Genomic DNA, 23579 nt, shown 5'->3' on the forward strand with positions numbered 1-23579 from the left:
CAGCTTCCAAAGTAGATTCCATAAGAACCCTAAACACTGCATGCTGAATATCAAAACTAATGTTAACTGGTTCAATCATGACTTTCAAGCAATAAAATAATATGAAACAAAAAACTGTGGATGCTGGAAACCTGAAACAAAAACAGAAATTCCTGGAGAAACTCAACAGGTCTAGCAGCATCAATGGAGATAATGCATAGTTTATGTTTCAGGTCCAGTAACCCTTCCTCAGAGTGAGTGTTGTTGCTAAGGTGATGGAACCATTTCTGATGTTAAAAGAGTTTCAGTACTTTACTGCAAAGAAGTGATTTTCTCGCCTAAATGTAAGACACAATGCAGCAAATGGGGAATTTATTTAATTTACGCTGTGATAATGCTTTGTAAAGCAGATCACTGAACACAGTTCAGCTGTCTTGCTGTATTTGACGCGTGTGTGTGTGTCTCTCAATCATGTCCCACATTGTCAGGGATTAGTTAGTTAATTGATTGTGAATTTGTTTGGGTTATAAAATTTCACCTGAAACGAGTGATATGTTTGCCACATTGTGTTTACATAAAATTTTTATTGAGGCACATTAAAACTAAGCTTCATGATAAATCTACTCTGGGTGTGTGGGCTATGAAAGATTCATGGAGAAGTACTGAGATAATTTTGCATCTATTTAATTTCCTGTCAGTTACCCAATATGTTATTGGAGTTAATTTAACCAAATGAACGATGAGATGTAACTGAATGCAATGCCAGTGGTGACTGTCTCTGGTGCATTTTAACACAGCTGTACCTTCTGCTAAAATAACAGACCAATTGACATTTTACAATATATCAATTAGGCTGGAGAGACTAGAGGGCATAAGTTTAAGGTGAGAAGGGAAAGATTTAAAAGGGACCCAAGGGGCAACTTTTTTCACGCAGAGGGTGGTGCGTGTATGGAATGAGCTACCAGAGGAAGTGGTGGAAGCTGGTACAATTACAGCCTTTAAAAGGCATCTGGAGGGATATGGGCCAAGTGCTGGCAAATGGCATTCAGTTTAGGAAACCTGAATGGTCAGCATGGAAGAGTTGGGCCGAAGGGTCTGTTTCTGTGCTGTATGACTCTGACTCTTTGAGTCAATGAGTGATGTCATTTGGAGCCCACAATCTTCAGTAGGATGAAGCCTCTGTTTAAAAACCTCACAGAGGATATCTGTGTTTATATTATTGGTGGGAGCTTAAGCCCGAATGATACATTAGGAGCAAGATTAGGTCATCTGGCTCCTCAGCTCTGATCCACCATTAGAGAAGATTGTGGCTGACCTGCTTACGACCTTATTCTGCCTGATCTCCATAACCCTTGATTCTCTTGTCTATCAAAAATCTAACTACCGATGGATGTAGTTGTTACAGTCCATAATATTCAACTGGAATTTCATCGTAGTTGGCAGGGCTCTGACAAACAATGCCAACCCTGAAAATCAGCATTCAATTATTTAACTTGGGGAGCATAATTAAACGATGTTGCGTACTCTGCTGGGACCAGTGAGTAGTGATAACTAACCAGATTCGTTCTCTTCTACAGATTACCGGACTGGACCATGCTTCACTCAAGTCAATAATCAAATGTGCCAAGGACAACTGAGTGGCATTGTCTGTACCAAAACTCTCTGCTGTGCCACCATTGGTCGGGCATGGGGTCATCCATGTGAGATGTGTCCGGCTCAGCCTCATCCCTGTCGCCGTGGTTTCATCCCCAACATTCGCAGTGGTGCTTGTCAAGGTGAGAACCGTCGTTTATTGAACTTTCTTTCTGCGATTGTTTTCTGTTATTGTTGGTTTCTTGCCCAAACTCGGTCCTCCCTTTCTCTCTGAGCTTATCTCGATGGGTTCACTTGAAAGGTTCACAATCCCACTGCAAGAAGGTGTGACCAAAGAGATCATGCCTTTTCTCTGCCTGATGCGGCTATCATTGGAAACCCTGTGCACAGGGTGGACCAGTAAATACAGAGATAGTGTACATGGGTAATCAGAGACTGGTAATACAGAGTCAGTGTACATGGGTAATCAGGGACAGGACATACCGAGTCAGCATATACAAATAATCAAGGACAGTGAATACAGAGTCAGTGTACACGGGTAATAAGGGACAGGAAATACAGAGTCAGTGTACACAGGTAATCAGGTACAGTAAATACAGAGTCAGTGTACATGGGTAATCAGGGACAGGTAATACAGAGTCAGCGTACACGGGTAATCAGGGACAGGAAATACAGAGTCAGTGTACATGGGTAATCAAAAACAGTAAATACAGAGTTAGTGTATACGGGTTATCAGGGAGAATATAGCCAGAGTCAATGTACACGGGTTATCAGGGACAGTAAATACAGAGTCAGTGTGCACGAGTAATGAAGTAAAGTAAATACAGATTCAGTGTACACGAGTAATCAGTGACAGGTAATACAGAGTCAGTGTACACAGGTAATCAGGTACAGTAAATACAGAGTTAGTGTACACACTTCATCAGGGACAGGAAATGCAGGGTCAATGTACACGGGTAATTAGGGACAGGAAATACAGAGTCAGTATACACGGGTTGTCAGGGACAGTAAATACAGAGATAGTATACATGGGCAATCAGGGACTGGTAACACAGAGTCAGTGTACACGGGTAATCAGGGACAGGAAATACCGAGTCAGTATATACAGGTAATCAGGGACAGTTAATACAGAGTCAGCGTACACAGGTAATCAGGGACAGTTAATAGAGTCAGTGCACACGGGTAATCAGGGTTAGTAAATACAGAGTCAGTGTACTCGAATACTCAGAGACAGTAAATACAGAGTTAGTGTATACTGGTTATCAGGGACAGTAAATAAAGTGTCAGTGTACACGGGTAATCAGGGACAGGAAATACAGAGTCAGGAGATACAGGTAATCAAGGACAATGAATACAGAGTCAGTGTACACGGATAATGAGGGACAGGAAATACAGAGTCAGTGTACACGGGTGTTCAGGGACAGCAAATACTGAGTCAGTGTACACGGATAATCAGGGACAGGAAATACAAAGACTGTGTACACGGATAATAATGGACAGTAAATACAAAGTCAGTGTGCACGGATAATCAGGGACAGGTAATACAGAGTCAGTGTACACGGGTAATCAGGGACAGGAAATACAGAGTCAGTGCACATGAGTAATCAGGGACAGGAAATACAGAGTCAGTGTACACGGGTAGTCAGGGACAGTAAATACAGTGTCAGTGTACACGGGTAATCAGGGACAGTTAATACAGAGTCAGTATACTCAAATACTCAGAGACAGTAAATACAGAGTTAGTGTATACGAGTTATCAGGGACTGTAAATACAGTGTCAGTGTACACGGGTAATGAGGGTCAGGAAATACAGAGGCAGTGTACTCGATCAGAGACAGTAAATACACAGTTAGTGTATCGGGGTTATCAGGGACAGTAAATACAGTGTCAGTGTACACGGGTAATCAGGGACAGGAAATACAGAGTCAGTGTACACGAGTAATCAGGGACAGGAAATACAGAGTCAGTGTACACGGGTAATCAGGGACAGTGAATACAGAGTCAGTGAACACGGGTAATGAGGTACAGGAAATACAGAGTCAGTGTACACGGGTAATCAGGACAGTAAATACAGAGTCAGCATACACGGGTAATCAGTACAGTAAATACAGAGTCAGTATACGAGGGTAATCAGAGACAGTAAGTACAGAGACAGTGTACACGGGTAATTATGGACAGGAAATACAGAGCCAGCGAACACAGCTAAACAAGGACATGTAATACAGAGTCAGTGAACACGGGTAATCAAGGACATGTAATACAGAGTCAGTGTACACGGGTAACCAGGGACAGAAAATACAGTGTCGGTGTACACGGCTTGTCAGGGACAGGAAATACAGAGTCAATGTACATGGGTAATCAGGGACAGGAGATACAGAGTCAGTGTAGACGGATAATCAGAGACAGTAATTACAGAGTTAGTGTACACGGGTTATCAGGGAAAGTCAATACAGATTCAGTGTACACGGGTAATCAGGGACAGGAAATAGAGAGTCTGTGTACATGGGTAAACAATGACTGGTAATACAGAGTAAGTGTACACGGGTAATTAGGGTCGGTAAAAACAGAGTCAGCGTACATGGGTAATCAGGGACAGGAAATACAGAGTTAGTGTGCACAGGTAATCAGTAACAGTAAAGACAGAGTCAGTGTATACGGGTAATCAGGGACAGGAAATACAGAGCTGGAAATGTGTTGCTGGAAAAGCGCAGCAGGTCAGGCAGCATCCAGGGAACAGGAGAATCGACGTTTCGGGCATAAGCCCTTCTTCAGGAAATACAGAGTCTGTGTACGTGGGTAATCAGGGACAGGAAATACAGAGTCAATGTACACGGGTATGCCCGAAACGTCGATTCTCCTGTTCCCTGGATGCTGCCTGACCTGCTGCGCTTTTCCAGCAACACATTTCCAGCTCTGATCTCCAGCATCTGCAGACCTCACTTTCCCCTCACAGGAAATACAGAGTCAGTGTACACAAGTAATGAACTAAAGTAAATACAGATTAAGTGTACACGAGTAATGAAGTAAAGTAAATACAGTTTCAGTGTACAAGGGTAATCAGTGACAGGAAATACAGAGACAGTGTAGACGGATAATCAGGATCAGTAAATACATTGTCAGTGTACACGGGTAATCAGTGACAGGAAATACAGAGTCAGTGTACACGGGTAACCAGGGACAGAAAATACAGTGTCAGTGTACACGGCTTGTCAGGGACAGGAAATACAGAGTCAATGTACATGGGTAATCAGGGACAGGAGATACAGAGTCAGTGTAGACGGATAATCAGAGACAGTAATTACAGAGTTAGTGTACACGGGTTATCAGGGAAAGTCAATACAGATTCAGTGTACACGGGTAATCAGGGACAGGAAATAGAGAGTCTGTGTACATGGGTAAACAATGACTGGTAATACAGAGAAAGTGTACACGGGTAATTAGGGTCAGTAAAAACAGAGTCAGCGTACATGGGTAATCAGGGACAGGAAATACAGAGTTAGTGTGCACAGGTAATCAGTAACAGTAAAGACAGAGTCAGTGTATACGGGTAATCAGGGACAGGAAATACAGAGCTGGAAATGTGTTGCTGGAAAAGCGCAGCAGGTCAGGCAGCATCCAGGGAACAGGAGAATCGACGTTTCGGGCATAAGCCCTTCTTCAGGAAATACAGAGTCTGTGTACGTGGGTAATCAGGGACAGGAAATACAGAGTCAATGTACACGGGTATGCCCGAAACGTCGATTCTCCTGTTCCCTGGATGCTGCCTGACCTGCTGCGCTTTTCCAGCAACACATTTCCAGCTCTGATCTCCAGCATCTGCAGACCTCACTTTCCCCTCACAGGAAATACAGAGTCAGTGTACAAAGTAATGAACTAAAGTAAATACAGATTAAGTGTACACGAGTAATGAAGTAAAGTAAATACAGTTTCAGTGTACAAGGGTAATCAGTGACAGGAAATACAGAGACAGTGTAGACGGATAATCAGGATCAGTAAATACATTGTCAGTGTACACGGGTAATCAGTGACAGGAAATACAGAGTCAGTGTACATGGGTAATCAGGGACAGTAAATACAGAGTCAGTGTACACGGGTAATCAGGGACAGGAAATACAGAGTCAGTGTACACGGGTAATCAGGGACAGGTAAGACAGAGTCAATGTACACGGGTCATCACCGACAGTAAATACAGAGGCAGTGTACACGAGTAATGAAGTAAAGTAAATACAGAGGCAGTGTACACTGGTAATCATGGACAGGAAATACAGAGTCAGTGTAGGCGGGTAATCAGGGACAGGAAATACAGAGTCAGTGGACACGAGTAATCAGGGACAGTAAATACAGAGTCAGTGTACACGGGTAATCAGGACAATAAATACAGAGTCAGCGTACACGGGTAATCAGAGACAGTAAGTGCAAACACAGTGTACACGGGTAATCATGGACAGGAAATACAGAGCCAATGTACACAAGTAATCAGGGACAGTAAAAACAGAGTCAGCGTACACGGCTAAACAGGGACAGGAAATACAGAGTCAGTGTACACGGGTAATCAAGGACATGTAATACAGAGTCAGTGTACATGGGTAATGAAGGACATGTAATACAGATTCAGTGTACACGAGTAATGAAGTAAAGTAAATACAGATTCAGTGAACACGGGTAATCAGGGACAGGAAATACAGAGTCAGTGTACACGAGTAATCAGGGACAGTAAATACAGAGTCAGTGTAGACGGATAATCAGGGACAGGTAATACAGAGTCAGTGTACACGAGTAATCAGGGACAGGAAATACAGAGTCAGTGTAGACGGATAATCAGAGACAGGTAATACAGAATCAGCGTACACGGTAATCAGGGATAGGAAATACAGAGCCAATGTATATGAGTAATCAGGGACAGTAAAAACAGAGTCAGCGTACACGGCTAAACAGGGACAGGAAATACTGAGTCAGTGAACACGGGTAATCAAGGACATGTAACACAGAGTCAGTGTACACGGGTAACCAGGGACAGAAAATAGAGTGTCAGTGTACACGGGTTATCAGGGACAGGACATACAGAGTCAATGTACATGGGCAATCAGGGACAGTAGATACAGAGTCAGTGTAGACGGATAATCAGAGACAGTAATTACAGAGTTAGTGCACACGGGTTATCAGGGAAAGTCAATACAGAGTCAGTGTACACAGGTAATCAGGTACTGGTAATACAGAGTAAGTGTACACGAGTCAGCAGGGACAGTAAATACAGAGCTGAAAATGTGTTGCTGGAAAAGCGCAGCAGGTCAGGCAGCATCCAGGGAACAGGAGAATCGACGTTTCGGGCATAAGCCCTTCTTCAGGAATACAGAGTCAGTGTACACTTGTAATCAAAGACAGTAAATACAGTGTCAGTGTACATGGATAATCAGGGACAGTAAATACATTGTCAGTGTACAAGGGTAATCAGGGACAGTAAATATAATGTCAGTGTACACGGCAAATCCGGAACAGTAAATACAGTGTCAGTGTACACAGGTAATCAGGGACAGGAAATACAGAGTCAGTGTACACGGCTAATCAGGAACAGTAAATAGTGTGTCAGTGAACATGGATAATCAGGGACAGGAAATACAGAGTCTGTGTACATGGGAAATCAGGGACAGGTAATACAGAGTCAGTGTACATGGATAATCAGGGACAGTAAATACAGAGTCAGTGTACACGGGTAATCAAAGGCAGTAAATACAGTGTCAGTGTACACAGATAATCAGGGACAGGAAATACAGAGTCAGTGTACATGGATAATCAGGGACAGTAAATACAGTGTCAGTGTACATGGGTAATCAGGGACAGGAAATACAGAGTCTGTGTACATGGGTAATCAGGGATAGCTAATACAGAGTCTGTGTACATGGGTAATCAACGATTGGTAATACAGAGTCAGTGTAGACGGGTAATCAGGGACAGGAAATACAGAGACAGTATATACAGGTAATCAAGGACAGTAAATACAGAGTCAGTGTACATGGGTAATCAGGGACAGGTAAGACAGAGTCAGTGTACACGGGTAATCAGGGACTGGTAATACAGAGTCAGTGTACACGGGTAATCAGGGACAGGAAATACAGAGACAGTATAAACAGGTAATCAAGGACAGTAAATACAGAGTCAGTGTACACGGGTAATGAAAGACAGGAAATACGGAGTCAGTGTGCACGGGTAATCAGGGACAGGTAATACAGAGTCAATGTACATGGGTCATCACCGACAGTAAATACAGAGGCAGTGTACACGAGTAATGAAGTAAAGTAAATACAGAGGCAGTGTACACTGGTAATCATGGACAGGAAATACAGAGTCAGTGTAGGCGGGTAATCAGGGACAGGAAATACAGAGTCAGTGTACACGGGTAATCAGAACAGTAAATACAGAGTCAGTGTACACAGGTAATCTAAGACAGTAAATACAGTGTCAAAATACATGTTTAATCAGGGAGAGTAAATACAGAGTCAGTGAACACGGGTAATCATGGACAGGAAATACAGAGTCAGTGTAGGCGGGTAATCAGGGACAGGAAATACAGAGTCAGTTTACACGGGTAATCAGAACAGTAAATACAGAGTAAGCGTACACGGATAATCAGATACAGTAAGTACAGAGACAGTGTACACGGGTAATCATGGACAGGAAATACAGAGCCAATGTACATGAGTAATCAGGGACAGTAAAAACAGAGTCAGCGTACACAGCTAAACCGGGACAGGAAATACAGAGTCAGTGTACACGGGTAACCAGGGACAGAAAATACAGTGTCAGTGTACACGGGTTATCAGGGACAGGAAATACAGAGTCAGTGTACATGGGCAATCAGGGACAGTAGATACAGATTCAGTGTAGACGGATAATCAGAGACAGTAATACAGAGTCAGTGTACACAGGTAACCAGGGACAGGAAATACAGAGTCAGTGTACATGGGTAATCAGGGACAGTAGATACAAGATCAGAGTAGACGGATAATCAGAGACAGTAATTACAGAGTTAGTGTACACGGGTTATCAGGGAAAGTCAATACAGAGTCAGTGTACACAGGTAATCAGGGACAGGAAATACAGAGTCTGTGTATTTGGGTAATCAATGACTGGTAATACAGAGTCAGTGTACACGGGTAATTAGGGTCAGTAAAAACAGAGTCAGCGTACATGGGTAATCAGGGACACGAAATACAGAGTCAGTGTGCACAGGTAATCAGGGACAGTAAATACAGATTCAGTGTACACGAGTAATGAAGTAAAGTAAATACATTGTCAGTGTACACGGATAATCAGGGACAGTAAATACAGAGACAGTGTACATGGGTAATCAGGGAATGGTAATACAGTGTCAGTGTATATGGGTAATCAGGCACAGGATATATAGTCAGTGTACACAAGTAATCAGGGACAGGAAATACAGAGTCAGTGTATACAGGTAATCAGGGAGAGTAAATACAGAGTCAGTGTACATGGGTAATCAGGGACAGGAAATACAGAGTCAGTGTACACGGGTAATCAGGAACAGTAAATACAGCGTCAGTGTACACAGGTAATCAGGGACATGAAATACAGAGTCTGTGTACATGGGTAATCACACACAGGAAATACAGAGTCATGGTACACGGGTAACCAGGGACAGGAAAGACAGAGTCTGTGTACATGGATAATCAGGGACAGGAAATACTGAGTTAGTGTACACAGGTAATCAGGGACAGTGAATACAGAGTCTGTGTACATGGGTAATCAAGGACTGGTAATATAGAGTCAGTGTACACGGGTAATCAAGGACATGTAATGCAGAGTCAGTGTACACGGGTACCCAGGGACAGAAAATACAGTGTCAGTGTACACGGATAATCAGGGACAATAAATACCGAGTCAGTGTACACGGATAATCAGGGACAGTAAATACAGAGTCAGTGTACACGGGTAATCAAAGACAGTAAATACAGTGTCATTGTACACGGATAATCAGGGACAGTAAATTCAGAGACAGTGTACATGGGTAATCAGGGACTGGTAATACAGTGTCAGTGTATATGGGTAATCAGGCACAGGATATATAGTCAGTGTACACGAGTAATCAGGGACAGTAAATACAGAGTCAGTGTATACAGGTAATCAGGGACAGTAAATACAGAGTCAGTGTACATGGGTAATCAGGGACAAGAAATACAGAGTCAGTGTACACGGGTAATCAGGACAGTAAATACAGAATCAGTATACGTGAGTAATCAAGGACAGGAATTGCAGAGTCTGTACATGGCTAATCAGGAACAGTAAATACAGTGTCAGTGTACACAGGTAATCAGGGACATGAAATTCAGAGTCTGTGTACATGGGTAATCACGCACAGGAAATACAGAGTCATGGTACACGGGTAACCAGGGACAGGAAAGACAGAGTGAGTGTACATGGATAATCAGGGACAGGAAATACTGGTTAGTGTACACAGGTAATCAGGGACAGTGAATACAGAGTCAGTGTACACAGTTAATCAGGGACAGTGACTAAAGAGTCAGTGTACACGGGTAATCAGGGACAGTAAATACAGAGTCTGTGTACACGGGTAATCAAGGACTGGTAATATAGAGTCAGTGTACACGGGTAACCAAGGACATGTAATGCAGAGTCAGTGTACACGGGTACCCAGGGACAGAAAATACAGTGTCAGTGTACACGGGTTATCAGGGACAGGTAATACAGAGTCAGTGTACACGGGTAGTCAGGGACAGTAATTACAGAGATAGTGTACACGGGTAATCAGGGACAGTAAATACAGTGTCAGTGTGCACGTTTAATCAGGGACAGTAAATACAGAGTCAGTGTACATGGGTAATCAGGGACAGGAAATACAGAGTCAGTGTACACGGGTAATCAGGGACAGTAAATACAGAGTCAGTGTACACAGGTAATCTAAGACAGTAAATACAGTGTCAAAATACATGTTTAATCAGGGAGAGTAAATACAGAGTCAGTGTACACGGGTAATCAGGGACTGGTAATACAGAGTCTGTGTACACGGGTAATCAAGGACTGGTAATATAGAGTCAGTGTATAAGTGTAATCAAGGACATGTAATACAGAGTCAGTGTACACAGGTACCCAGGGACAGAAAATACAGTGTCAGTGTACACGGGTTATCAGGGACAGGAAATACAGCGTCAGTGTACACAGGTAATCAGGGACATGAAATACAGAGTCTGTGTACATGGGTAATCACGCACAGGAAATACAGAGTCATGGTACACGGGTAACCAGGGACAGGAAAGACAGAGTCTGTGTACATGGATAATCAGGGACAGGAAATACTGAGTTAGTGTACACAGGTAATCAGGGACAGTGAATACAGAGTCAGTGTACACAGTTTATCAGGGACAGTGAATAAAGAGTCAGTGTACATGGGCAATCAGGGACAGTAAATAAAGAGTCAGTGTACATGGGCAATCAGGGACAGTAAATACAGAGTCTGTGTACATGGGTAATCAAGGACTGGTAATATAGAGTCAGTGTACACGGCTAATCAGGAACAGTAAATAGTGTGTCAGTGAACATGGATAATCAGGGACAGGAAATACAGAGTCTGTGTACATGGGAAATCAGGGACAGGTAATACAGAGTCAGTGTACACGGGTAGTCATGGACAGTAAATACAGAGTCAGTGTACACGGGTAAGCAAAGGCAGTAAATACAGTGTCAGTGTACACAGATAATCAGGGACAGTAAATACAGAGTCAGTGTACATGGATAATCAGGGACAGTAAATACAGTGTCAGTGTACACGGATAATCAGGGACAGATAATACAGAGTCAGTATACACGGGTAATCAGGGACAGTAAATACAGTGTCAGTGTACACGGGTAATCAGGGACAGGAAATACAGAGTAAGTGTACAATGGTAATCATGGATAGTAAATACAGAGTCAGTGTACATGGGTAATCAGGGACAGATAATACAGAGTCTGTGTACATGGGTAATCAGAGATAGGTAATACAGAGTCAGTGTACACGGGTAATTAGGGTCAGTAATCACAGAGTCAGCGCACACGGGTAATCAGGGACAGTAAATACAGAGTCAGTGTACATGAGTAATGAAATAAAGTAAATACATATTCAGTGTACACGGGTAATCAGGACAGTAAATACAGAATCAGTGTAGACGGATAATCAGGGACAGGTAATACAGAGTCAGTGTACACGGGTAATCAGGGACAGGAAATACAGAGTCAGTGTAGATGGATAATCAGGGACAGGTAATACAGAATCAGCGTACACGGAAATCAGGGACAGGAAATACAGAGCCAATATACATGAGTAATCAGGGACAGTAAAAACAGAGTCAGCGTACACGCCTAAACAGGGACAGGAAATACAGAGTCAGTGTACACGGGTAATCAGGGACTGGTAATACAGAGTCAGTGTACACGGCTAGTCAGGGACAGTAAATACAGATTCAGTGTACATGGGTAATCAAAGATAGTAAATACAGTGTCAGTGTACACGGGTAATCAAGGACAAGAAATACAGAGTCTGTGTACATGGGTAATCAGGGATAGATAATACAGAGTCTGTACACGGGTAATCAGGGACTGGTAATACAGAGTCAGTGTACACGGGTAATCAAGGACATGTAATACAGAGTCAGTGTACACGGGTAGTCAGGGACGGAAAATACAGTGTCAGTGTACACGGGTTTTCAGGGACAGGTAATACAGAGTCAGTGTACACGGGTAATCAAAGACAGTAAATACTGTGTCAGTGTACACGGATAATCAGGTACAAGAAATACAGAGTCTGTGTACATGGGTATTCAGGGACAGGTAATACAGAGTTAGTATACACGGGCAATTAGGGAAAGTAAATACAGTGTCAGTGTACACGGATAATCAGGGACAATAAATACCGAGTCAGTGTACACGGATAATCAGGGACAGTAAATACAGAGTCAGTGTACACGGGTAATCTAAGACAGTAAATACAGTGTCAGTGTACATGGATAATCAGGGACAGTAAATACAGAGACAGTGTACATGGGTAATCAGGGACTGGTAATACAGTGTCAGCGTCTATGGGTAATCAGGCACAGGATATATAGTCAGTGTACACGAGTAATCAGGGACAGTAAATACAGAGTCAGTGTATACAGGTAATCAGGGACAGTAAATACAGAGTCAGTGTACATGGGTAATCAGGGACAGGAAATACAAAGTCAGTGTACACGGGTAATCAGGACAGTAAATACAGAGTCAGTATACGTGAGTAATCAAGGACAGGAATTGCAGAGTCTGTACATGGCTAATCAGGAACAGTAAATACAGTGTCAGTGTACACGGGTAATCAGGGACAGTAAATACAGAGTCTGTGTACACGGGTAATCAAGGACTGGTAATATAGAGTCAGTGTACACGGGTAACCAAGGACATGTAATGCAGAGTCAGTGTACACGGGTACCCAGGGACAGAAAATACAGTGTCAGTGTACACGGGTTATCAGGGACAGGTAATACAGAGTCAGTGTACACGGGTAGTCAGGGACAGTAATTACAGAGATAGTGTACACGGGTAATCAGGGACAGTAAATACAGTGTCAGTGTGCACGTTTAATCAGGGACAGTAAATACAGAGTCAGTGTACATGGGTAATCAGGGACAGGAAATACAGAGTCAGTGTACACGGGTAATCAGGGACAGTAAATACAGAGTCAGTGTGCACAGGTAATCTAAGACAGTAAATACAGTGTCAAAATACATGTTTAATCAGGGAGAGTAAATACAGAGTCAGTGTACACGGGTAATCAGGGACTGGTAATACAGAGTCTGTGTACACGGGTAATCAAGGACTGGTAATATAGAGTCAGTGTATAAGTGTAATCAAGGACATGTAATACAGAGTCAGTGTACACAGGTACCCAGGGACAGAAAATACAGTGTCAGTGTACACGGGTTATCAGGGACAGGAAATACAGCGTCAGTGTACACAGGTAATCAGGGACATGAAATACAGAGTCTGTGTACATGGGTAATCACGCACAGGAAATACAGAGTCATGGTACACGGGTAACCAGGGACAGGAAAGACAGAGTCTGTGTACATGGATAATCAGGGACAGGAAATACTGAGTTAGTGTACACAGGTAATCAGGGACAGTGAATACAGAGTCAGTGTACACAGTTTATCAGGGACAGTGAATAAAGAGTCAGTGTACATGGGCAATCAGGGACAGTAAATAAAGAGTCAGTGTACATGGGCAATCAGGGACAGTAAATACAGAGTCTGTGTACATGGGTAATCAAGGACTGGTAATATAGAGTCAGTGTACACGGCTAATCAGGAACAGTAAATAGTGTGTCAGTGAACATGGATAATCAGGGACAGGAAATACAGAGTCTGTGTACATGGGAAATCAGGGACAGGTAATACAGAGTCAGTGTACACGGGTAGTCATGGACAGTAAATACAGAGTCAGTGTACACGGGTAAGCAAAGGCAGTAAATACAGTGTCAGTGTACACAGATAATCAGGGACAGTAAATACAGAGTCAGTGTACATGGATAATCAGGGACAGTAAATACAGTGTCAGTGTACACGGATAATCAGGGACAGATAATACAGAGTCAGTATACACGGGTAATCAGGGACAGTAAATACAGTGTCAGTGTACACGGATAATCAGGGACAGGAAATACAGAGTAAGTGTACAATGGTAATCATGGATAGTAAATACAGAGTCAGTGTACATGGGTAATCAGGGACAGATAATACAGAGTCTGTGTACATGGGTAATCAGAGATAGGTAATACAGAGTCAGTGTACACGGGTAATTAGGGTCAGTAATCACAGAGTCAGCGCACACGGGTAATCAGGGACAGTAAATACAGAGTCAGTGTACATGAGTAATGAAATAAAGTAAATACATATTCAGTGTACACGGGTAATCAGGACAGTAAATACAGAATCAGTGTAGACGGATAATCAGGGACAGGTAATACAGAGTCAGTGTACACGGGTAATCAGGGACAGGAAATACAGAGTCAGTGTAGATGGATAATCAGGGACAGGTAATACAGAATCAGCGTACACGGAAATCAGGGACAGGAAATACAGAGCCAATATACATGAGTAATCAGGGACAGTAAAAACAGAGTCAGCGTACACGCCTAAACAGGGACAGGAAATACAGAGTCAGTGTACACGGGTAATCAGGGACTGGTAATACAGAGTCAGTGTACACGGCTAGTCAGGGACAGTAAATACAGATTCAGTGTACATGGGTAATCAAAGATAGTAAATACAGTGTCAGTGTACACGGGTAATCAAGGACAAGAAATACAGAGTCTGTGTACATGGGTAATCAGGGATAGATAATACAGAGTCTGTACACGGGTAATCAGGGACTGGTAATACAGAGTCAGTGTACACGGGTAATCAAGGACATGTAATACAGAGTCAGTGTACACGGGTAGTCAGGGACGGAAAATACAGTGTCAGTGTACACGGGTTTTCAGGGACAGGTAATACAGAGTCAGTGTACACGGGTAATCAAAGACAGTAAATACTGTGTCAGTGTACATGGATAATCAGGTACAAGAAATACAGAGTCTGTGTACATGGGTATTCAGGGACAGGTAATACAGAGTTAGTATACACGGGCAATTAGGGAAAGTAAATACAGTGTCAGTGTACACGGATAATCAGGGACAATAAATACCGAGTCAGTGTACACGGATAATCAGGGACAGTAAATACAGAGTCAGTGTACACGGGTAATCAAAGACAGTAAATACAGTGTCATTGTACACGGATAATCAGGGACAGTAAATTCAGAGACAGTGTACATGGGTAATCAGGGACTGGTAATACAGTGTCAGTGTATATGGGTAATCAGGCACAGGATATATAGTCAGTGTACACGAGTAATCAGGGACAGTAAATACAGAGTCAGTGTATACAGGTAATCAGGGACAGTAAATACAGAGTCAGTGTACATGGGTAATCAGGGACAAGAAATACAGAGTCAGTGTACACGGGTAATCAGGACAGTAAATACAGAGTCAGTATACGTGAGTAATCAAGGACAGGAATTGCAGAGTCTGTACATGGCTAATCAGGAACAGTAAATACAGTGTCAGTGTACACGGGTAATCAGGGACATGAAATACAGAGTCTGTGTACATGGGTATTCAGGGACAGGTAATACAGAGTTAGTATACACGGGCAATTAGGGAAAGTAAATACAGTGTCAGTGTACACGGATAATCAGGGACAATAAATACCGAGTCAGTGTACACGGATAATCAGGGACAGTAAATACAGAGTCAGTGTACACGGGTAATCAAAGACAGTAAATACAGTGTCATTGTACACGGATAATCAGGGACAGTAAATTCAGAGACAGTGTACATGGGTAATCAGGGACTGGTAATACAGTGTCAGTGTATATGGGTAATCAGGCACAGGATATATAGTCAGTGTACACGAGTAATCAGGGACAGTAAATACAGAGTCAGTGTATACAGGTAATCAGGGACAGTAAATACAGAGTCAGTGTACATGGGTAATCAGGGACAAGAAATACAGAGTCAGTGTACACGGGTAATCAGGACAGTAAATACAGAGTCAGTATACGTGAGTAATCAAGGACAGGAATTGCAGAGTCTGTACATGGCTAATCAGGAACAGTAAATACAGTGTCAGTGTACACGGGTAATCAGGGACATGAAATACAGAGTCTGTGTACATGGGTAATCACGCACAGGAAATACAGAGTCATGGTACACGGGTAACCAGGGACAGGAAAGACAGAGTGAGTGTACATGGATAATCAGGGACAGGAAATACTGGTTAGTGTACACAGGTAATCAGGGACAGTGAATACAGAGTCAGTGTACACAGTTAATCAGGGACAGTGACTAAAGAGTCAGTGTACATGTGTAATCAGGGACAGTAAATACAGAGTCTGTGTACACGGGTAATCAAGGACATGTAACACAGAGTCAGTGTGCACGGGTACCCCAGGGACAGAAAATACAGTGTCAGTGTACACGGGTTATCAGGGACAGGAAATACAGAGTCTGTGTACATGGGTAATCACGCACAGGAAATACAGAGTCATGGTACACGGGTAACCAGGGACAGGAAAGACAGAGTGAGTGTACATGGATAATCAGGGACAGGAAATACTGGTTAGTGTACACAGATAATCAGGGACAGTGAATACAGAGTCAGTGTACACAGTTAATCAGGGACAGTGACTAAAGAGTCAGTGTACACGGGTAATCAGGGACAGTAAATACAGAGTCTGTGTACACGGGTAATCAAGGACATGTAACACAGAGTCAGTGTGCACGGGTACCCCAGGGACAGAAAATACAGTGTCAGTGTACACGGGTTATCAGGGACAGGAAATACAGAGTCAGCGTACATGGGTAATCAGGGACAGGTAATATAGAGTCAGTGTACACGGGTCGTCAGGGACAGTAATTACAGAGATAGTGTACACGGGTAATCAGGGACAGTAAATACAGTGTCAGTGTACACGGATAATCAGGGACAGTAAATACAGAGTCAGTGTACATGGATAATCAGGGACAAGAAATACAGAGTCAGTGTACACGGGCTATCAGGACAGTAAATACAGAGTCAGTGTACACGGGTAATCAGTGACAGGAAATATAGAGTCAGTGTACACGGGTAATCAGGGACAGATAATACAGAGTCAGTGTACACGGGCAATCAAAGACAGTAAATACAGTGTCAGTGGACACGGATAATCAGGGATAGTAAATACAGAGTCTGTGTACACGGGTAATCAGGGACAAGAAATACAGGGTCTGTGTACATGGGTAATCAGGGATAGATAATACTGAGTCAGTGTACACGGGTAATCACGGACTGGTAATACAGAGTCAGTGTACACGGGTAATCAAGGACATGTAATACAGAGTCAGTGTACACGGGTAGTCAGGGACAGTAAATACAGAGATAGTGTACACGGGTAATCAGGGACTGGTAATACAGAGTCAGTGTACACGGCTAGTCATGGACAGTAAATACAGAGTCAGTGTACACGGGTAATCATGGAAAGTAAATACAGTGTCAGTGTACACGGATAATCAGGTACAAGAAATACAGAGTCTGTGTACATGGGTATTCAGGGACAGGTAATACAGAGTCAGTATACACGGGCAATTAGGGAAAGTAAATACAGTGTCAGTGTACACGGATAATCAGGGACAATAAATACCGAGTCAGTGTACACGGATAATCAGGGACAGTAAATACAGAGTCAGTGTACACGGGTAATCTAAGACAGTAAATACAGTGTCAGTGTACATGGATAATCAGGGACAGTAAATACAGAGACAGTGTACATGGGTAATCAGGGACTGGTAATACAGTGTCAGCGTCTATGGGTAATCAGGCACAGGATATATAGTCAGTGTACACGAGTAATCAGGGACAGTAAATACAGAGTCAGTGTATACAGGTAATCAGGGACAGTAAATACAGAGTCAGTGTACATGGGTAATCAGGGACAGGAAATACAAAGTCAGTGTACACGGGTAATCAGGACAGTAAATACAGAGTCAGTATATGTGGGTATTCAGGGACAGGAAATGCAGAGTCAGTGTACTCGGCTCATCAGGAACAGTAAATACAGTGTCAGTGTACACGGGTAATCAGGGACATGAAATACAGAATCTGTGTACATGGGTAATCACGCACAGGAAATACAGAGTCATGGTACACGGGTAACCAGGGACAGGAAAGACAGAGTCTGTGTACATGGATAATCAGGGACAGGAAATACTGATTTAGTGTACACAGGCAATCAGGGACAGTGAATACAGAGTCAGTGTACACAGTTAATCAGGTACAGTGAATACAGAGTCAGTGTACACGGGGTAGTCAGGGACAGTGAATACAGAGTCAGTGTTTGAGGGGCTACAGATATAGAGTCTGTGCACACGGGTAAATCGGGAAGTGGAGTTATGGATAATTAGTTCAGCTGATCTCAGTTAATAGTGGAGCAGACTTGATCAGCCAAACGGACTGTCTCTGTTTCTTAAATCTTCATCATAAATCTTACAGGTGATTGTAGATCTGGGTTGGAAATTGGATTACTCTAAATCTACCTCCACAGGCTGTGCAGAGCCTGTGTTGAGATAGAAGAAGCCTTGAACATCCTTCCAGCTTGAACAGTGAGTTAAAGTTGACTGTTTTGTTCGGCAGATGTGGATGAGTGCCAGGCAATCCCAGGCCTCTGTCAGGGAGGAAACTGCATCAACACCGTGGGATCCTACGAATGCAAATGTCCAGCTGGACACAAGCAGAGTGAGAACACACAAAAGTGTGAAGGTTGGTGAAACTTGATGTCATAAACCCACGTATCCTATCTTTCTTGCTATAAAAGTATCAATCTATCCATCCGATCATCCCTTCCTGAAGCATGTGTGCTTAAGGAAGTAATTTGCTGTTTACATGCTGATCCTCTTTGGTAAATACACTGTATTCATTTAATATCTTCTCCATACCCTTGTCTTCATCATAAATTTCACTTTTTGGTTCCTAATCATCCACATTCCCCATTTTACCCACATTTTACTCTTCAAATACTGAGAGAAGACTTTGGGATTTCCTTTATCAGTGCAGACTCCTGGGCTTGAGGTGACATTCAGCATGGTCTCCCTGCTTTAGAAGGTCTGTAATGCAGAACTTTTACCTTTATTTCTTTATTTTTCTAATTTACACCTAAGAGTTTGTACCTAGATGCCTTTATATCTAAGATGGTGCCGGAAATGGCGACATTATAAAATTTTCACTGTCCTCATGTATCCCTGTAGTCAAGATTAGAGTGGTGCTCAAAAAGCACAGCAGGTCAGGCAGCATCCGAGAAGCAGGAAAATCGATGTTTTGAGCAAAAGCCCTTCATCCTGATGATTTTCCTGCTCCTTGGATGCTGCCTGACCTGCAATGCTTTTCCAGTACCACTCTAATCTTGACTCTAAACTCCAGCATCTGCATTACCCACTTCTGCCTGATGTATCCCTGTACTTGAGTACACCAAACCTAACTCAAATTCTAAATCTAATTTCTGTTAGCTTATCTATTTTCCCTTTGTTTGTCTTATTTACTTTCTCAATTCCCCATCTTATACATTCAGGGTGCTGTCCCAGTTGTTTATTCATCTTAATTTTGATCTTTTTCTTCTCCCAGGGAGCTGTGTGTTTCTTTACTACCTTTTGCCTTAAGTACCTTAAGTGTGCCAGAATTATTTCTTATTTCAAGGTAGCCCATTGTTCAGTGACTATTTTTTCTGCCAATGTTTGATTCCATTATATCTGGTTCAGATCATTCCCCATTGAAGTTGACATTCTCCCAGTTAATTACCCTTATACTGGATTGTTCTTTGTCCTTTCCATAGTCGGTTGAAACATTATGACCATCACCTCCTAAATGTACCTCTACTAACGTTTGATCTCTTTGGTTCACCTCATTCTTCGGAACCATGTCAACAATGTCTCCCTTTTTGGTTGGACTGGAAACAAACTGCTTTTTCAAAAATATTGCTGAGCACATTATAGGAACTCTTATCCCTCTTTGCTTTTCTGACAAGTTACCACCCCAATCTATGTTTGGATAATTAAAATCCCCCAATTACTCTATAATTCTTGCACTCTCTTTACTTTCCACAAAAATGTAATCTTTGATTTTTTTTCCCACTAGTTGCTAGTCTATGGATGACATTGAGTAATGACATGAACTATCTTTGTTCCCCAGCTCTAGCCAAATTGATTCTGTCTTTGCCCCCACTGAGACATCCTCTCTTCCCAGCGCTGCAATGTTTTCCTCAGTCAATACGTCTCTTTTCTGATTTTCTTGTTGAGCCTTGGCTCAGGGTTTCAGCTCTCCCCTAAGCCTGTGTACAGAATCAGGACGTCTCCCAGCTCATTGTGCCTGCCACTGATCAAATAGCCCTGAATAATGGGATCTTTCTTCTTGGTGAAGTTGGGGGAGGGTGTGTAGCGGGCACTGACTAGAATTGAGCCTGTTGCCCTTTGATGCCTCATTCCTGATGAAAGGCTTTTGCCCAAAACGTCGATTCTCCTGCTCCTCAGATGTTGCCTGACCCGTTGTGCTTTTCCAGCACCACACTCTCAACCCTGTTGCCCTCTTAAACAGCTTCACAGCCAGAGGTGCTGCCAAGTCATGAGGCTGACTGGTTAAACGGCCCAGCTTGGTGATCTGGGAATTTGTTCATGATGGGTGGTTGAATGATAGGTCTTTTAACTCGACCCACTGTCATTCCTCATGTCCCTTCCATGCCAACTCCAGCTCTACCCACCTTCATGGCTCCTCATACCTTCAATGCCAATTCATGCCCCCCCCAACCCTCCCCAATAGTACCTCATGCCTTCTATGCCAACCTTTTCCCAAATTCATCCCCATGTCTTTTTATAACTTTATGCTAACTTAGTGCCAATTCATGCCAACACATGATCCTCCCACAGTCTGTGTAAAAGAACAAAACCTGGATAATATCTAGCCCTATGCTGATAACTGGCAAGGATCATTCATGCCACATTAGTGCCAGGTAATAACCGAGAGAAATTAAAAATGGCTCCTTGATCTTCCAAAGCATTACCATGTCTAAATAACCTCACTATCAACTTCCTGAGGGTTATCATTGATCGGAAATGGAACTGGACCAGCCGTATAAAGATTGTAGCTTTAACAGTAGGTCAGAGGTTAAACGTCCTACAGTGGGTAACTCAACTCCTGGCTCCACAAAGCTGTCCACCATAACTGAACAAATAATCCAAGACCCCAGGCTAATGTTCTGGGGACAAGGGTTTGAATCCTACCATGGCAGATGGTAGTATCTGAACCCAATAAAATTATAGAATGAAATGCTAGCCTAATGGTGACCATTGTAACACTGCTAATTATTGTAAAATCCATCTAGGTCAGTAATATACTTTAGGGATGAAAACCTGCCATCCTTACCTGGTCCAGCACGTGACCCCAGACCCACAGAAATGTGGTTGACTCTGACTTCTGGACAATTTGGGGTGGACATTAAATGCTAGCCGAGCTAGTAATGCCCTCATTCCATGAATGAATTTTAAAAAAACAAGAAAAACCAACTCACCAGAGACACTGAATCTGAAAGACAAGTGCCTTACTTAAATCAAGCAAACTACACAACAGGAGGAAATCGTCCCATTGCTGTAGGAAGTAGTGATGTTGAATAGTAGGCGTACAGCAATGATGTGACAGCCCAGCATTGCATTGTGTGCCAGGAAATACGCCATTATTTTTCAGAGATTGAGAAGATACACTAAAGCATGTCCATGCTAGCCATCAAGGAATTGAGTCGAGTCTGAGAAAAGTAAGTGAATTGCTCTCCAGGCTACATATTAGCAAGAAGACTAAGGACCACGTTAACCAGTTCTGTATTTGTAATGAATAGTAAGCTAAGAATGCTAAAGAGCTGTTTATGACATCCCAAATAGACAATAGAGGAAACCACTTCACGATCCCAGGATCAAATTGTCTTGTCACCATTTGTTACTATTCTGACTACTAGAAGTTCGATCAGCTGATGTCAAAGACAATAGTGAGTTTGTAGCAAGTAGACGTGACTGTGAAAATCTCCAAAATGAGGCAAATTCAGCAAAGTCTTGTATAAAGGCAATCCTTGAGTGGAGAAATATACCAACTGAACACATGGAAGGTAGTCCAGTCCATTCCACAACCAAACTATTCTTCCAATAGACAGAAATCTATCGAGTCAGAAGTAGTAACAGGTATGATTGACAAACACAAGATGAAACAACAGAAAAATAAATTTCAGTGTGTGTCCATGGTGGAGAGAGTTAATGCTTTCAGATGCAGAACCAAACAAAAGGGCTACTTTGTCCTGAATGGTGTCAAACTTCTTCAGTGTTGTTGGAGCTGCAGCCATTCTGGCAAGTTCACCTGCCATCTCCTTACTTCCATTATTAATACCCAGAATCCTCTCTAGAGGACCATCACTCACATTATTTGCACTTTTTCATTTAAAGTATCTGGTTGCAGATGATGAGGAGGATTGTCAAAGGATATAGTAGGATGCATATAGATTGCAGATTTGGGCAGTGAAATCGCAGATAGAATTTAATTCAGCCAAATGCACAATGATGCATTTTGGAAGATCAAATTCTGTTAGGTTGTTTTTCTTGAGATTTTTACATACTTGATGTAATTGCAATATGCCAACTTTTGTGAACAGTCAAAATTTATTAAGCAAGTACAAGCTGTGGAGGAACCCTTAACACTCTTCGCAAAACTTATGAAACCATGTCAAGGGATCTCTCTGAACAAAAGCAACAATCCTTCCTTTATACAGTACAAGAGTTTCACATTATAGTCAGTAATACCTACCAGACGATCCCCAGCCAATCCCCCACAGTCACATGGCACTCAAGGCTCAATGCAGTGATCACATCATCTCCAGAAATAATATATTGTAAATCATCCCGTAATGGTCAGATCTGTTGTGAATCATTTCTTAATTGCAGGGAGTAGTCAGAATTTTAATTGCAATGTTCGTATTGATTTCTGAATAGGGGAGGATAATGTAATTCTCTTACTCTGAATAGCTAGGAAATGGCCATGCAAATGGCTCTCAATGGCGTGGAATGGGAATGTAAATTCCTTACATTCTACTTGTAAGACAGAGACATCCCACTCTAAGACAGAGGCATACCACCCTACCCCCAGAGCATCCAATTTCCTACAGGTCAGCAGAGCAAATTAACTCCTTAACATCCAAATTCAGATATGAATTATAAAATAAATAGCAGAACACTTAGGAGCATTGACATACAGAGGGATCTGGATGTACGGGTCCAAAGATCCCTGAAAGTGGCAACACAGATGGATGAGGTGGTCAAGAAGGCATGCCGCATGTTTGCCATCATCAGCCAGGGCATTGAATCCAAATGT

At 42.6% G+C, this 23579-nt stretch overlaps 1 protein-coding gene across 1 annotated transcript in view; it reads left to right on the forward strand.

Annotated features, from left to right (window-relative positions):
- Positions 1 to 23579, forward strand: part of fbn3 (fibrillin 3) — a 440729-nt gene that overhangs the window by 237482 nt on the left and 179668 nt on the right. Inside the window, exons 6-7 of the mRNA XM_087976092.1 lie at positions 1557 to 1754; positions 18822 to 18947. Coding sequence (XP_087832218.1) covers positions 1557 to 1754; positions 18822 to 18947 — 324 coding nt within the window. The remainder of the gene's footprint in view (positions 1 to 1556; positions 1755 to 18821; positions 18948 to 23579) is intronic.

The sequence above is a fragment of the Chiloscyllium plagiosum genome, unplaced genomic scaffold (genome assembly GCF_037043375.1).
Source record: "Chiloscyllium plagiosum isolate Xiang-an unplaced genomic scaffold, Cpla_swu_hap1 HiC_scaffold_28, whole genome shotgun sequence".
Taxonomy (NCBI): Eukaryota; Metazoa; Chordata; class Chondrichthyes; order Orectolobiformes; family Hemiscylliidae; genus Chiloscyllium; species Chiloscyllium plagiosum.